At 51.7% G+C, this 16,957-nt stretch overlaps 1 protein-coding gene across 1 annotated transcript; it reads right to left on the minus strand.

Annotated features, from left to right (window-relative positions):
- Positions 1 to 1,613: 1,613 nt before the first annotated feature.
- APOD (apolipoprotein D) lies at positions 1,614 to 7,308 on the minus strand. The gene is made up of 5 exons (XM_053986362.1): positions 7,204 to 7,308; positions 6,173 to 6,326; positions 5,789 to 5,910; positions 3,911 to 3,999; positions 1,614 to 2,790 (listed from the first exon to the last, which is right to left on the minus strand). The coding sequence occupies exons 2-5, from the start codon at positions 6,293 to 6,295 to the stop codon at positions 2,555 to 2,557; spliced, it is 570 nt and encodes a 189-aa protein (XP_053842337.1). The 5' UTR covers positions 6,296 to 6,326; positions 7,204 to 7,308; the 3' UTR covers positions 1,614 to 2,554.
- Positions 7,309 to 16,957: the final 9,649 nt, after the last annotated feature.

Raw genomic sequence — 16,957 nt, forward strand, 5'->3', positions numbered from 1 at the left:
GGGACACATGGACACGGCAGGGACACAGACAGATACATGGACACGGGGACACAGTGACACAGGGGGACACAGGCACAGAGATACAGGGACACACGGGCACACGGACACAGAATCACGGAATCGGTCAGATCAGAAGGGGTCACATTGCACAGGATTGTGTCCAGATTGTTCTTGAATATGAACAGTGACGGAAACTTCACAGCCTCTCTGGGCAATCTGTTCATCCGCACAGTAAAGAAGTTCTTCCTCATATTCAGGTGAAATTTCCCGTGCATCAGTTGCTGCCTATTGCCTCTCATCCTAGTGGTTGGCACTACTGAGAAGAGCCTGGCTCCATCTTCTTGGCATCTCCCGTTCAGATCCATACCTAGTTTGATGAGGACACGTGGACACAGAGGTCTGGCGTGTGCACAGGGCCGGTGCCCCCACACGGGGCCCGCACACCGGGAGGTGTGTGCTGCCCTGGGGGGGTCTGCACATCCACGGAGCTCTTGGGACTGAGTGGGGCTTGTGCCTGTTTGGCACCGCCACCCGCACTCAGCGTTTTGCAGGTGCAGGGTGTCCCACGTGTGTGCTGCTGTGCTGGCACGTGGCAGGGCAGGCTGCAGCTGTGCTCTCTGTGCTGCCATGCGGACGTGACACCGGCACAACGCGTTTGCCAGAGCAGCCCAGGTTTGTCACGGTCTCTGTGGCACGATGAAGGAGCCAGCGTGGTCTCCAGAGGGCCCAGGCATGGCAGGGGTTGGTCTCTGGGTGAAATATTCCCATTTCTCAGCTGCACCTGGAGATCCCAGTTCCCAGCCAGATCCAGGGGCAGTGCTTGCCCAGCTGATGGGGCTGCAGGTTCCCACCCCCAGGCTCGGTGGCCCGTGCCATGGGCTTGCATCACACAGAATGAGGGCTACAGCAGCACCATCCATGTGAGAAGGAAAACAGGAACCCGATGAAGCAGTGATGAAATGATTACACCCAGAATCTGACACACTTGGGAATAACCATGCAGCTGTTTGTATCCTGGCATGTCCATCATCCTTATAGCCTGAAAAATTGGGTGGGGTGTTTAATTCTGTGTCACAGGAACTGTGGTATTAGGATTTGGAAGTTTAAAGGGATAATGACTTAAACATGGCAGCTGTTTCTGGTCCCTCCCATCCTGGCCTCCTCTGTCTGGTAAAGATTAGTGACATACTGGCTTCCTGCTCAGCTCCTGTAGCTCTCCCAGGGCAGGAAAGTGCTCTTCAGCACACCCACACCACCAGGGTCCCATCAAAATAAGTGTAGAATGTTTCCTGCAGATTTACAGTATTCTACATCCATGTCATTATTTCTTCATGTCAGTAAAGGCAGCAGAAGATGGGGGTCACTGTCAGCCCAAGCCCCAACACAAATTTGCTGTCAGGGCTCAGACGATTGGGGGTGCCCATACATCCAACCCTGGAGAGCTGGAAAGAGCTCCAGGCTCCTGGAACAAACCATTTCCCTTCAGCCGTGGTTGTCATGTTCACTGCAACCCTGCTGTGGCCTCAGAGGAGGGGCAGGCTCCACACACTGAGCTCCCCCAGCCTGCTGGCAAAAGCTGTGCAGCTGGGAAGGTACAAAAGGCCCGAAGCAGGTATTTTTATTTCATTTTTAATGAGTTGCATGAATGCTATTCAAGCAGAGTTGTCGCGGTGCCTGCTGAACACCTGCCAGGGCAGATGCAGCGCCAGCGGGCACTCGGCACGTGCAACAGCAGCGGGCAGGAGGTCAGGCAGAGCCTGCTGTCTCCTGGTGTTCAGGGAAAAGCCTCTGGAAGGCAGAACAAGGGAGCAGCCCCATCTCTTTACGTCTGCTTACAAGTACAGTCAGAGCTGGCCCCTTGGGAGGGCAGGAGCAGTCTCATTAGAGACAAGAGAAGGACACATATAGACATCAGGGATGGAGTGATGCTGAATCTCTGGACTTTTTTTAGATTTAAAAGGGCAAGATCTGATTTCTAGCAAGGAGGTCTGCTGACTTAGCAGCAACACATGCCTACAGCCCTGCATTGGAAAACTTTCAAGACCCCCAGCCTCAGTTCCCAGGCTGCAGGACTGACCCACCATGTGTGGATGTTGCTGCTGCTAAGGCAGTGCACACAGTGTAGCTCAGACACTGTAGGTTCCTGGCAGGCCCAGAAACGTCAAGACAAAATTTGGAAACGAACATGGGACTGTGTGATGAACGATTTTTCCCCAGGAATACTTGCACATCACAACTCATAACCTTTCCCATCCACGTACTGGAGGACACACAGCAACAGCAGAGTTTCAGGTCTACACTTCAGGGGTTCTTTCTTTCACCCATTAGCACTGATTCAGTCAGTCATGCTGCAAAAGTGAGAGCAAGACAAAAAGAGGGGGAAGAGCGACATGGGGAATAACAGAAAGGAGTACCTCTGGGCTGGCAAACTACTGTTAGCAAAGAGGAAACTACTGTTATTAAATTTCTCAGGTACATAGAGAAATTCTAGTGGATAATAAAGCAAGCACAAAGTTTATCTCTGGTCTGGTGCTGTGTCGCTGCATGCCAGGAGTTACATCTCAGCGGGGCAGTTGGCTTGATCAGTGGGCATCATTTTCTCGGTGTCGATCTTGTAGGACTCGAGAACACTCTTCAGGTGCTCCACGGTTTCTGGGTGCATGTCAGGAGCTCTTGACAGAATCCAGGCATAGTCCATGTGGAAGAGCCAGAGGATGTTAGTGCAGGAGTAAACCAGGGAGTAATTTTCATAGTCAGTGGAGATGACCCAGTAAGGGGCAGCAGGCATGACTAGGAGAGAGGAGGGCACCGTGATTGCCGTGTGTAACCAGCTCTGGACAGCTCTGCAGCACCCCAGCCACACTTCCTGGGACTGTTCCCACTTTGACTGCTGCTTACTTGTGGTCAGTACAGGCAGCTATTATTTATAAAAGCCTACCAGGACTCCTTGTCCTGCCCAGAGGAACTTGGGAAAGACACAAAGCCCTATGAAGGTCTTTCTGGAAAGCTATGACCTGAACAGCTCTCCTGGGCTGATGAAAGCCAGCCCAGCCTCACCAGTGTGGGGGTGCTGGCTGCCAGGAAGGAGCTGTAGTGCTGGGAGCTGACACTGGTGATGGGAGGAGCACAGACCACCACCCACTGCCATGGGGAACCCTGGCTCAGGGAGCCAGCTGAGCCCAGAGCTGCTCTCTGGGGCTCTCACCCAGTGAAAGTGGCTGGGGCTGCACATGCTGCAGGTGAAATGGCTGCCAGTGATGCTGTAGCAGCACAGAATTAAGTCTTGCTGTGCTCATGGAACAGTCTTGTACTTCCTTTGCAACTATCCCTCCTCCAACCATTTCTCCAAATAACCCCTCTGCAAAAGAGAGCTATGAAACTGCAGACAGAGGAAAGTGCTGTGCAATGTGGCACAGCACCTCCGCAGGCCCCTGTTGAGTGTTAGAGTGACAAGGGAAGGAACAAGCGAACAAAACCATATTATTAATGGTTATTAAAAGCCACTTGTACGTAGAGGCAGCGTGGGCAAGTAGCTGTACCATAATGTGCAGAGAAACAGCTTATTCTTGGCTCTTGCAGCACTCTGGGGCTGCCTCCCCCACCTCCCCACCTCCTTGTCCCCATCTGTGACATGACCTGGAGGGACAGCAAGGCTGCTGATCTTTCTTGCTTTGAGATCAGCTGGTGAAGAGTTCTCCACCACTGAGGGGGCTGTTGCTGTAAATGGTATATCACTGTCACCAAACTACTGCCTGCTGGTCACAACATCTGTTTTAGCCCTTTGCTGCTGTGCTGAAGTCACGTGGGGAGCTCCACCCCTCGCTTTGCAGTTTCTGACCCCTGGTGCCACGGCACAATGCTCAGAGCAGAGCCCTGCCCTGGGCACCGGGAGCCTCCCCACCACACTTACACCAGTTAAAGCGGACGCCCAGCTTGGCCGGCTGCTTTACATCCATGTGCATGAGTTCTCCTTCAGCTTCATTGATTTTGCCATTGGCACTAAGGGGAGAATCACAAAGGCGAGAAATAAAGTCAGGAAACTGGGAGATCTCTTTTTCTTTTTTTTTTCCACTTCCACTAAATCATCTCTCCTGACACAACTACGTGCCAAGAGGTGGCTGAAATAGGTACTAGTAAACCCCAGCATCCCTGAGGAGGTTTTCAGCAGGCTCAGGGCACAGCAGGTCCTGGGGCAGGTGCAGCTGGGTAGGTGGTCTCTCAGTGAAACCACCCCAGCATCCCAGGCTGCCTCTCTCTAAGTACCCTTGCCAGCTGGATGTCCTTTGGTTCCAGGGTGACAATGACAGAGAGGAAAGAGAGCAAGACTGCTCTGCATTGGGTGGGAGGAAGCCAGCATGGGAGGACGGGAGGATCCCATCCATGATCTTGGATGTGCCAAGGAGCAGCTTAGCTCCTGGTAGTTGTGGAAGGTACGTGTTCACTTCTGTTTAATCACCCGTTTTTTCCAGGTCACTGTACATTCCTCTGCATGCAAATTACCTGTACCTGTGTGGTGAGCCAAGGTTTCTTTGGCTGCTCGTTCAGAGCACTGCCCTGCTGGCAGCAAGCCCTAAGACATGAGCTGCCCAGCTCATAACAGCATTTTTCCACAGATGCCTCAAGACCTGGATGCTACCTATCAGGCAGGAAAGTTTCACATTTCCCTGCAAAACAGGAACAGCCAAAGAGGAGAAGTGAATGCTGCCAGCAGCAGAGGTCAAGGGGCTGATGCTGGGGCCATGCACACCCAAAATATCCCTAATATTTCAGGGTCCTGAGCTGCTGAAGTAGTGACAGCAATGACTGGATGAATCTCACACAGATTAATGCAGGCACAAATGAATGTCCAGCTGTTTGCCAGGCACAGCCTGAGCAGTGGAGCTGCTGAGACAGTGCTGGGCACGCTGTGAACGGCAGGGATGCTTCTCTGCTTGGACAAAAGGGATGTGTTCCTATGCTGCTGTGATTGTGAGCCAGAACAAAGTCCACATGCCATGCCAGGAGCACAGGGGACAGCGCTGCATTCACTGCTCGCTCCCTCTCATCCATTCAGCCCCTCACAGCAGCAGCCCACAACAGCACAGGCTGGTAATGGAAACAGATTCATTAATACCTGCATCTTTCTGTGTAAAAATCCAGGAGGACTCAGGATAATTGCAAACTATCCTAATTCCCTAATAAAGGGAAAAACATTCACTTCACCACTGATTTAAACTGACAATGATTTCTAATCCCCTTGCACAGCAGTTACTACCTGTGCAAGGTAAATTCTCCAGAAATAGGCTGACAAATACTTAAGTAAAGATTACTCATGTGCTGTGCCTTCCCTGCCCCTTTTCCTTGTGTCTCTTTACTCTGGAGCTGAGAGGAGCACAGGGCACAGGCACTTCTGAGCATGCAGGGGCACAAGATGGTAGCTGCCATCCCATAACCAGCTCCTTAATGCCCCCAGAACAGGACACAGGGCATCCAGCTTCTCAGCCATCTCTGGGGCTGACAAGCCAGTCAGGGGGGACATCCAGGCTATTTTATGCTGAGGTCACCATGTACATTTGATCTGTTTTCTTATCACTCACCTTGGACAATGAGACAGAGACCTGGTGATCCTCAGGTCACTGGCAGGAATCAGAGACTCATATCTCTCAGAAGAGCTACTGCAACCACAGGCTGCCTCCCCCAGCACCCTCAGCCCCAGACACAGTCTATTTAGAGAAAAATGAACACCAAGGACAGCAAGAGAGGTGTGCCACTGCCACAGTGAGGACATGGCCCGAACACAAACACTTACAGCATCTCCTTGTTGATCACCTTGAACTTCCCGTTCTCCTTCAATGAGTAATTTGCCTGGATGCAGCTTCCTTTCTCAAAAGTTGAGGGCAGCTTCTCTATCTCGTACCATTTCCCCAAATACTGACAGAAGAAAGTTTAAAGAGATGTTTTTATCATGAGTGAGCTGAGGCAGAGCAGCCTGGCTCCTCTGTCAGCACAGTTTTTGCCCCTTAGTGGTTGGGGTTGGGGGGTGAGCAGAGCTGCAGACCCACAGTGGCAGCTGTGGCACAAGGTGTGACCAGACCTGCCACCACCCCCTGCACCCAGGCAGTTTGCTGTCAGTCCCATGCCCGCTTAGCTTAGCTAGCTACACCCTAGGAGATTTTTAGAAAACTTTTCACACCTTGTTGATATCGAATTCTTCTTGAACTGATGGATCTGGGCATGGTCCCACATGAAACATCTGGCCTTTCCCAATGCTGAAGAGGCTGAGCAGGACTGAGAGCCGCACTGCTGTGCCCAGCATGGCTGCACTGGGATGCAGGCGGGAAATGGACCTGGGCAGAAGGAAAACAGCTGAGCTGGGGCCTCCCTGGAGCAGAGCTTTGTGTGAAATGCAGCACGAGGGATAGGACATGCAGCAGGATACCTCAGGGGCACAGCAAGGAGGAAAGAATCATCAGAAGAGTGCCAAAGAAGTCCCAAGCCCAAAACAGCCTTAAGCCCTGCCTGTGCTCTGAACTCTTGTACTCATCACCCACATGTGACACCTAGCAAGATGCAGGGGTGATAAATGCCCAAGGACCCACAGGAGCATCATTGTTTGTCCAAAGCTGAGGCAAGGGGAAATGCAGGATGTTTGCTTTTAAATGGTGGAGCACAAGGAGCATACACCAGAGCCAGCAGAGAGCTGGGGCCCTGGGACAGGGATGTGAGCACTGTACACCTGCAGTGTACACCTGCACGGTAGGAGGGACATCCCCAGGTAAGCCAGGGCTGCCTGACACTGCAACAGGGTGGGAGAGACCGTGCAGCTCCCTCTGGAGTGGTTTTTGTGTGCCAGGATATACACAGCACTGCAAGGTGGGGAAGTACAGATTCAAATCAGCACCAAATACAATATGAACAGACCCCCAAAAGCATGGGGTGAGGAGGGAAAGGACAGGCTCTCCTGCAGAGCAGAAGCAGGAGCTGTGCTGCTCACACCCAAACAGTTGCTGGAGCCAGAATGCTGCCCACATGCTTTGGTCTCTGCTTGGGGCAGGTTAGCATGCACAGACCCTGCAGCACTGGGCTGCTCTGCTTCCTCCACAGGAGCAGCAGTAACATTTTCCCAAAGTTAAGAAGAAAAGCCCAGTCTGCCTCCAGCTGCAGGCACAGGCCCTGCTGCAGACACAGACAGTTCCCATTTTGAGTCTCCCAGTTCAGACATACCTTGGTGGATGAGGCGCAGTGATGCTCCGCAGAGGACCAGGGTGGCAAGGAACAGCTCTGTGGTGAGCTCTCTGCTTCTCTTTATAAGTGTGCTGGGATTATCATTATTCAGCTCTGGAACAAGCCACTCCCTGGTCCTCGACGTGTTTAGGTTTTTTGGCAGGCCAGTCAGCTGCCTTAGATCTGCAGCTGGTACGAAGCTGGAGATGGGCTGCAACTTGGCTGCTCACCCAGGCAAACAAAGGCACCCCACGTGTCTGGGTATCGCCTGCAGCTGCAGAGTTCTCTGACTTGCAGCCACTCACTAAAGCCTGGGTGGGTGCAAATGGCAGGGGAAGGAGAAAAATGCCACAGCCTTTGAGAGGGGCTGGAGCCAGCAGCAGGTCCCATCCTGTGCCCTCTGGTCCAGCAGCAGCCATGGCCATGCTCCAAGGGGGGACATGCAGCCTCCTCTTCCTCCTACTTGAGCCCTGGAGATCCTCCAGGCCACTGCAATGTCCTTGTCCCCACCACAGTCACTTGCTGCGAGTACATGAGGAGCATGAAGCAGTGCATCACAGGTTTGTCTGAGGAGCTGTAAGACCTTTCAGCAGTTTCTTCTAGACTTTTAAACCTTATTACAAGGAAAGATGCTGCTGCAATTAATTCTCTGCTGACCTGGCACTTTTTCCAACAGGTGCCCAGCAAATGCCTTTGACAGCAGAGCAGCCATGTGTGAAGGCAGCGGGTCCCAAGAGTTATGCAAGAAGAGTTGAGTAATTGACAGGAAGCTCTGTGTTTAATTACATTTTAATCTAATCTCTGTTGAGACTTTCTCTCTCCAGGTGTGTTTTTACATGCTACCCTGCATGCCTTACTCACACATGCACACACACACACAAGATCCTGACTGCCCAAATGCCACCCCAAGAGCCACAGATAGCTCAGTCCTGTCCCCTTCCAGGGCCGTGCAGCTGAGTCGTGCCCTGAAACACAGCACAGCCAAGGTGTGTCCTCGGACCTCAGCGACCACCAGAGCTGTGCCTGCCTCACCCAAAGCAGAGCCAGCAGCACCAGCTGGGGATGAATGGCCCAGGGGAGCACATGGTCCATGGTCTGCCACAGCACCTGGCACAGGGCAGAGGAGCATGCAGGGCTCTCCCTGCCTCCATACAGCTCATTAGTGCTTTGGCAGCCACCCATGTCCCTGATGGGGTTGCTCTGGCTGCCCATGTCAAAGTCAGAAATGTCCTGCAGACTTTCTGCAAGCCCCACATTCACCTGCACCTCTTGCAATGCAAACAGGTTAGCAGTCAGGAAATCCCTGGACAGACCCTGACCTGAATGGTACAAGTGCTGCCATGCTGCAGTGCACTGGTGGGATTCCCCACGCACTGCACACCAGCAAGCAGTTTTTCTCCTGAGCTCAGCTGTCCACATCCTGCAGAGCAATCAGAGGAGAAAGTCCTGCAAAAGAGCCAGCTTGGCCACAGTGGAACATTTGCATGTGGAGGTGTGTCTGTGTGCTTATCCACATCTGCACATGGAGCATTCTCCTATGGGATGGAGCAAGGACTCCTTGGCTGTGGGGGCAGCAATGTGCCCTTGGCAGGAATGGTTCTGAGGAAGCCTTTTACACTACTGCAGCAGGAGGGGCTCCTGCTTGCTCTGGCCTGCAGGTGCTGCCCTGCAGTGCCCAAGGGCTGCCCTGCAGTGCCAGCCCTGCCAGGGACATAACTGGGATGGGCACTGCCGTTTTGTCTCCTGGCACACTGGAGCCAGAGTCACACCAGAGCATTGAGGTGTTCACCCAGGAACTCCTGCTGCAGGAGCATGCAGGAGTGGGCCATGGCCAGGATGCTGAGAAGTCAGGAGCCAGCAGGAGCTGGCACTCCTTGAGCCCCACTGAGAGTGGAGATGACAGGTGGGGTGGGCTCAGCTATTGCCATCATCCCCCTTGCAGCCAGCACCAACAACACTGGAAGAAACCCCATCTTTGCAAGAAATCCCACACCTAGCCAAAAGCAGCACCCTCAGAAGTGCAGGAGCTGCAGTGGAGCCCTATTTCTCCACTGGCCACTGCCAGCCAAGGAGCACCCCATGGGTGCCAAGGCACTGCACAGCTTGAACACAGATGATGAGAGCTGACAGCTGAGCTCGCTGCCACTGCTGGGATGTCTCCACAAAAGCACTGGCTGCACCTTCCCCAGGGGCACATTTCTGGGCTCTGGCTAACCACAGAAGGAAGCACCCAGGTATCTGCTGCTCATCTCTTGGAGAGGAGCAGGTTTGGGATGCTGCAGCTGAGTCCCTGCTTGGGGCAAGCTGGCCAGGACATGTTCAGTGGCCACCCCAGGACCCTCCTGTCATTCTACCTCCAGCACCAGCAGCACCACTCACCCGCACAGACCAGAGCCTGCTCCATGTCTCACCTGTCATTAGCCCACAGCAGGATTATGCTCTGAGCCACTCCAGAGCAAGGGCTCGGGAAAAAGCATAACCTTATAATTGCACCAAATTGTAGGGTGGGAGCATCATCTCCACCTGGTAAGCAGTTTGTACCCTGGAGCAGAGGAGGGGCCACACATCAAAGGGCAGGAAGCTGGAGCAGGGGAGGGAGGACAGGAAGGAGGAAAGCTGTGGAGAAATCAGGGCAAGCGGGGGGGACACCAGACACGCTCGGAATGCTTCATGCAAGAATGAAACCTCCCCCACATTTCTGGGTAATGAGGCAGCTGCAGGGCAGGCTGCAGGGCTTGTGCACAGGACACGGACACTGAGGTACCACGGGGGCTGCAGGAGGATGGGGCAGCGCTGCCTGCAGGGCAGGGGGGCTGTGAGTGGGGGGTGGGCAGGAGTGGGTGCGGAGCATACACGGGGTGAGGTGGCATGAGCCACACAGCACGTGCGGGGGGACGGGGGGCAGCATTTACAGACAGACGACATTGGCTGGGATATTCTCACGCTGCCAGTCGTCCGTTTCAGAGACAAAGCTCATCTGGCTCCAGCGAGACGATGCAACAGCACTGAGTGCTGCCAGCAAAGAAAACCCCCTTGTCAGAGCAAGCTAGAAGTGCAGATAAAGTTCAGCCAGCAGAGGGCTAGCACAGGGCAGTGCCACTCCACCCGTGACGTTCAACCTGTAGCCGACCTGGCTTAGTGCAGGAGTGAGATTGTCCTGCTGCATCCCCCCAGGTACCAACTCTTGGCACCTATGAAACAGAGCAGCTTCAGCCAGCCAGGCCTGGTGGGGACCGGGACCTGGCCCCCCAGGGAAAGGCTGTCGTACCACGCTGGGTCTCCAGCTGGGATTTCAGCAGCTGCAGAGAACCAGGATAACCTGGGAGTGCTGAGAGTCCCACCATGGAGACGTCGTTTGTATGGACAGCTCTTCCTTTTTGCCACTACCTTTCATGGTGCCTTCCATTTTGTTTTTCTTCCTCTTCTCCAGAAAATGGGGCTTTGTGTTGGCCAACAAGTTGTAACACGTATATAGAAAAAAAAAATTAACAAGTAGGAGACAAGACCGAGTAAAGAAAAGCAGGTGGGAATTTTCCTCTGTAGGAGTGGCAAAAAGTGCTTTGAAATCTGTTTATGCAAAATGGTGTAAAATTTTTAATTACACTTAAGACAGCAAAGGAAGTAAACAGATTCTGGACGCATGAACTGGCCTCTGGGATATGGGAACTTTGTCCCATGCAAGTGCACAAAAGATGTTGTGATTAATTTATATACAATTAGTAAGTAGCTCTCCACCTTGGAAGTTATCCAATTATGTATTCAAAACACAAGAAGCCAAAGAGAGAGAATGTAGGAAGTTAGAAAACTAAAAAGGGTATTATTGTTTAAGGGACAGTCCTATCATGCAGGACCAGCAGTGTTTCTGGCTGTGCTGAGGAAGGCTCCACAGCCTAACTGGCATTGCCACCAAGATCTGAATCCTTGCAGAGAGAGAAGCCAGAGGGATATTTACTCTTAAGAAAGTAGAAAAAACAAAACAGAGAGAAGGAAAACAAGGTCTCTGTATGAAGAAATACACTGTATATCTGGACCAGTGTCAAAGCTTTGGCCCAGTGCCATGTCATCCCTGTGGATGTGCTCACTATAAAAACTGGAGTTTAAGCAGTGCCCATAATCCTGGGGTTGTGCTACATTCCAGTGCCCCACATGAAGGGCTGTCTGATGCTGCTAAATAAGGTTTAGAGAATTTTGTTGATGCATTTGCTGCTGGGTTCTCACAGCAGAGCCTGGGTACAGGCAGAGCAGGCATTTGGCCAGGTTTGTCCTCACAGAGAGGAGCGAGGAGGGCACAGCCTAAGGGGGCAGAGTAGGACATCTCCAATGGATGTAGGAGCAGATCCCATGTGCATTTACCAGATTCCTGTGGGCCCTGTCTGGGAATGCCCACTCAGATTTGAGCACTGTGGGCCCTGCAGGGCCCTGGCTGTGTGATTTGGCTCAGCACAAGGTGCTGCTCCCATCCTCTGTGCCCCACTGAGCCCAGCCCAGAGAGCACCCCACTGCCCTGCTCTGTATCCCCTTCTCAGAGGAGAGCTCCCACATTCCCCAGTGGATTCATTATGCTTTTTTCTCAACCAGCAACATTTAGCCTATTGAAACATACTGTAAATTATCTAAAAAATATCATTAAGCATGTTTAAAGAGCTTTTTCTGCAAAGGAACTTTCTGTTCTCATGGAGGAAGCACAGTGATCTGTTCACAGCATCACCAGCTCTGTCCAAGAGATGCCCAAGTAAGGCTATTTAAAGCCCACAGCCCTATTTTCTGCAGCTAAGCCATATTTCAGCCCTTAGCTCAGGCATGCTTTAATGCAGTTATACAATTTTATTTTCTATGACCTATATACAACCTACATCTTCCTCATGACACAGATTTATAGTGAGTGGGTAATTGCAGCTCTGCTCACAGAAAGAGAGAACAGCCTCTGCTACATTGAGGAATGCAATTAAGAAATCTCCTGCAGATTATGCTGTCCTGCCAGCCAAGCAGGAAGCCCTTTGGCAGGGACGTGGATTCTCCTGCTGCCAGAGCACTTTGGAGCCTGCTTCAAGTCAGCAACTTGCATTCCTGGGCACCAGGAGCCCAGGAATCACACAGGGATTTCAGGGGTGGCCTCAGACTCTCAGATATCCCTCACTCTTAGGCCTCAAGGCTGTTTTATATATGTTTTATATATGCACCAGGAAGACACAAGGGCAGCACTTTGGCCCTGAAGAACTTCTTGACCAGCCAGCCCAGCATTTCCATCCCATATCTCTGAGTCCCCCAATCTCACACCACAGGTCAGAGGAGAATTTCAAGAATACCCTTTCTGAAAGAGTAAATCTCATCCCTCCACACAGGCTGAGAGCACAAAGACACTGGCATATGTGTTTGGCTCTGCCTGTGAATACTGCATTGAGGCCACCGAGCCCAAGCACACACAGCTTGCATTGAAACACAGGCCTAAGCGTTTGCCAGACTGGAATTTACATTGTACAGAAATAAATAACATAAATTCAGTGGTCAGTGCTCTGACTTTGGTGCAATACATGGTTACAGTATGAAATGGCACAGAGATACCATTCATGGTGAGTTTCATTCAAACCAGTTGGGAGATCTTAGGAGTGATTAGTTTAGACAGTATTAAAAATGCTTCTATCTGTGCTGCACCCCAGGAATACTAGTCAGGTGTGTATTTCAGTGTAAAGAGACCTGGCGTGAGGACATGCATGCATTATGCACATGCCACACCTTGCATTCCCTGACATAATTATTCTTGAGAAATGGCTATTACCCATGGACTAGAACAAAAGCTTCTTGCACCAGGACAGATGTACAGGAGTGTAGGAACTTCCTTGGGATGCAAGATCAGCCTGAGACTGATATTAATTCTGTAAGTGTCCATGCACAGACAGAGCTGGAAGCCAGCTCCTGACTTGTGCCTGCAGGAGGGAAAGCTGCCTGAAGCAGGAGCTGGGCTGGCTGGGCCAAGTGCCATCCTTGCCCACAGGGACCTGGGGGCTTCCTGCTCCTCTTAGTGCCTGTTAGTGCTGCAGGAAGGGAGCAGCCACCCCGTACAGGTGTTCCCAAAGCCTGAGGGAACCAGGCAGCTCATGTGTGGTTCAGGGCTGTAAAAGTGGCAGTGGTGCCAAAAGAAGGTCCAGATGTGCTCTTGGGCTATAGAGTCTTAGGGACTTGCTTGTTGATAAAGGTGTACAGCAAAAGAACCTGTGCAGGGAGGGCATGAGGTTGTGACTTAGTGTGTGGGCCAAGAGTATATGGGAAGGATGGGGAGAGAGGTATTTCCTGTGTGTGCACATGGTGTGGCAGCAGCTCCCAGTAAAAGCGCTGGCTCCATCCCCACACCAGGGCTGGCCCTGAGGAAACTCCATGCTGGAGTCCCTTGTTGGGAGGGACAGACCCCTGCACCCATTGGATGACTGTGTCCTGCAGCTCTTCAAAGCCACCTTGTGCCAACAGCCAAGCCACCACACTATTTCACCCTCTTTATAGATGACCTCTGCTACCTTGAAGCCTTTTCTGAGTCCCCAGAAAAAATACACACCAATCTGAGTGCAGATTTTCTTCAGGCACTTCCTCATTATCAAAGTGCACCTCAGCTGTATTGGAGTACTTGATCCTCATTTCTTCTTTGGAGGGCTGCCAGGCTAAGTACCTGCACAAGCCTTCCACATGGAGGGAAGCTGTACAGCCATACTCCAGACACCCACTGGATGTCTCCAGCAGGACACAGGGACTGACACATCCGTTACCAGGGTGCATTCCCTCTCCCAACAGCTCCCTCCTTAGTCACGCTTCCTGGAGCAATTGTTGCCTCTCATTAGAGCTGGAAAGGGAAGGTGCTTTGCTGTGCTCTGTATGCTTCAACACCTCTGAGCAAGCAGAAACCAGGAAGGAGACACCAGGACAGCCTGCTGACTGATTGTCATAGTAACCCTGGTTAAAGTCTGACCAGGAAAATGACTTCTCCTACAGCACTTGACCCCACAAGGTGATAAGTACCACCCACACCCCTGGGAGCACAATTGCTCTGGTGTGCAGTAATAGACCATGCAGAGTTTTCCCCCAGACCGCCGTTCAAGGTCCCTGGGCAAGGTGCCTGTGGGGTGATGGTTAACCTTGGTGCCTGTTTAAGAGCAGCACAATGGTGTTAATGCCCGCCCTCAACCTGGCACCTTCCTCCCTGCAGCTCTAACAATTCAGAGGACTTTAAAAGCCACTTGTAGCAGCCTTTACGCAGAAGACTCGAGTCACCACATTTATTATTCTACCACAAAAAGTAATTCAGCCTATGGGAAGGGCGATAATACCTATTCTGGCATCAGTTATAACAATAACTCCAGCATGGGCAGGGTGGTGGCAGAGGTAGTTGGAAAAGTAGGGGAGCTTGGTGCAGGTAGAGTGATTTATTCAGGCCATTTAGTGAACCTGTAGCAGTGCCAGGGCCAGAAGTGCTTCATCTCAGTCCCAGGCAGAAGTCTTTCCACTAAACCATTAAAACAGACCAGCTCATACCTGGTTCCTCTGCTGAATACTCTTTTTATAACCAAAGCAAGAATTCTTTCATTTTTCCTGTTTTGACTTTTATTTATGTCTTGGCAAGCACAGTGAAGGAAGATCTCAGGTAACCAGATCTGTTCCATCTGTGTGCTGGAGCTGGAAACAACTGGGAAACACCACTGCCCTTCTCAACATCATCTGCTAGGTCTTGCACAAGAAAGAGTTTTCATACCAGGGGCCATGCTCGGGGGGATGGACAACCTTGTGCAGTGCTGGCAGTGGAATACCACCCTGGCCATACATATGGGGGTAAAACACAATCAGCTTCTCTGTAAGGGCAGAGGAAAGCAATACTGCACACCCACACCAAGGGCGTGGGCAGGGACCCCCTCGGTCACTGCTCTGTTGGCAAAAAGTGCTGTGAGACAAAGCACCCTCAGGGAACCAGATCAAGCTGCCCTGCAGGCAGTGAATTATGGCATGTTCACTGCACCATGCTGTGAGAAGTGCACTGAACCCTGGCTCAGCCAAGCGCTGTGCCCAGAGCTGCCTTCAGCACCAGCGGAATGATGCTGCCAGCCATCCTGCCAAGGGCTCTGGAGAGCTCTTCCCTTCAAGACACCACAGAAGAAGGCACTGGATGCCGCAGGAGACCTGCACACACAGCTACTTTGTGCCTTCTGATAAGCTGCTGTCAGGGCTGATGTATTATTTATCAGTATTTTGAGGTGAAAACACAGGTCTACTGTTGCCTCAAAGAGCACCAGGGGAGAGAATGATAGGGCTGTATCAGTAACATCCCTGCGGCCCTTCCAACGCTGCTGAGAATGAATTAACTGTGTCTGGCTCCAGGCCAGGCCCTGGAGGTGGAGCTGGCTCTGTTACAAATTCTCTATTTGTAGCATCTCTCCAATCCCTAGGGCTCAGGCTGCTGGCTGAGAAACCTGCTGGTATTGGTTTGGGTTTGTTTCTAAGACATTTTTCAGTATTGTGGTTACACAAGAAGCTGTAAACTTGTGTTTCAAAACCCCAGCCAGAAGCACAGGTGCTGTTTATACAGCTATTTACACAGCATCAGCATGTTTAAGGGGAGGTCTTTAAGCTAGGAAGATAAACCCATCCTAGGTTTGTGAGGTCTTCAAGTTTCCAGAAGGCTGAGCAAGCCTCCCGTGTGCAGGTGCGCTGGGTGGCAGTGTTACAGAGCTGGGTGCTGCAGAAACCCCAAAGCCTGCAAAAGTCCCACGCCCAGGCACTGCCCCGGCCACTGGCAGAGGGCTGAGCCAGCACCTACCTCCCTGTGCAAGGCAGGATCGCAGCAGCCCTTCTCACCTCTTTTGGCTGTTGTGAAGAGCTTTAGCACAGATTCCTAATCTCCACTTGACATGTTTGTCCAACTGATAGTCCTGATGTTTTTCTTTATTTTTTTTTTTCTCAAGGAAGAGGAGAAGCCCTGGGGGAAGCAGTCTGCCTGGGAGACAGAGTGACCCCACAAGACTTTTTGGAGCAGGGGAGAGGCCACCAGAAGCAGAAGTAAGACCCTGACCTGGGGCAGAGGAGAGCTGTGCTGAATAGTCTCCCATCCTGGTTTCAGGGCACTGTTGTGTGTGAAAGTGCTGCCATCATGGGCCTCCTTTTCCCAAGAACATTTCTGGCAGTGGGCGGTTTCTCAGCTACAAGTTCAAAGCCAGATGTGCAAGAAGTGCTTCTCAAATTCTAAACTTTCCCCTAACACTTATCAACTCCATCCCAACTGTTAACTAGCAGACAATGCCAATTCACAAGTCAGTCATGGGCATCATCTGTCCAGAAACAGGAGTATCCATAATCTTGGACTCAAGGAGAGCACTCACTTGGATAACATTCTGGCATCCCTCGTGCTGTGGTTTTTCACTAGTGCTCTGTAACCAGACAGCACCTACAGGTGCTACTACTTGGAAGGAAAGTGGCACACAGAAATACCATGATGATTAACATTATCTAGGAGCAATCACATCCCGCTGCCCACATATTTATCCCAGTGCTGGGTCTTGCCCATCAGCATGTCAAGAGTAGTTCCCAGGAGCACCACACAGCTGGCACTTGGTACAGCAGCCTCCTGGACAGCTCCACGGCTGCTTGAGATCTGCAGCCACATCAGAACAGCAAACCTAAGTCATCGACCCTTGACAGTGGTAAAGACTTGTGATGCCCAGAAAAAGTTTAGATTGCCATCCTCTGTGTAGCTCCTTGAAGAGGTGAACACAATGAAGGA

Source organism: Vidua macroura, chromosome 10 (genome assembly GCF_024509145.1).
Source record: "Vidua macroura isolate BioBank_ID:100142 chromosome 10, ASM2450914v1, whole genome shotgun sequence".
In the NCBI taxonomy this organism is placed as follows: domain Eukaryota; kingdom Metazoa; phylum Chordata; class Aves; order Passeriformes; family Viduidae; genus Vidua; species Vidua macroura.

Coding starts and splice junctions, on each gene's coding strand:
- APOD (XM_053986362.1), bottom strand. CDS start 6,295: ATGCTGGGCACAGCAGTGCGGCTCTCAGTCCTGCTCAGCCTCTTCAGC. Junction 5,911..6,172: donor AAGAATTCGATATCAACAAG/GTGTGAAAAGTT, acceptor TTCTTCTGTCAG/TATTTGGGGAAATGGTACGA. Junction 4,000..5,788: donor GTGATCAACAAGGAGATGCT/GTAAGTGTTTGT, acceptor TTCTCCCCTTAG/TGCCAATGGCAAAATCAATG.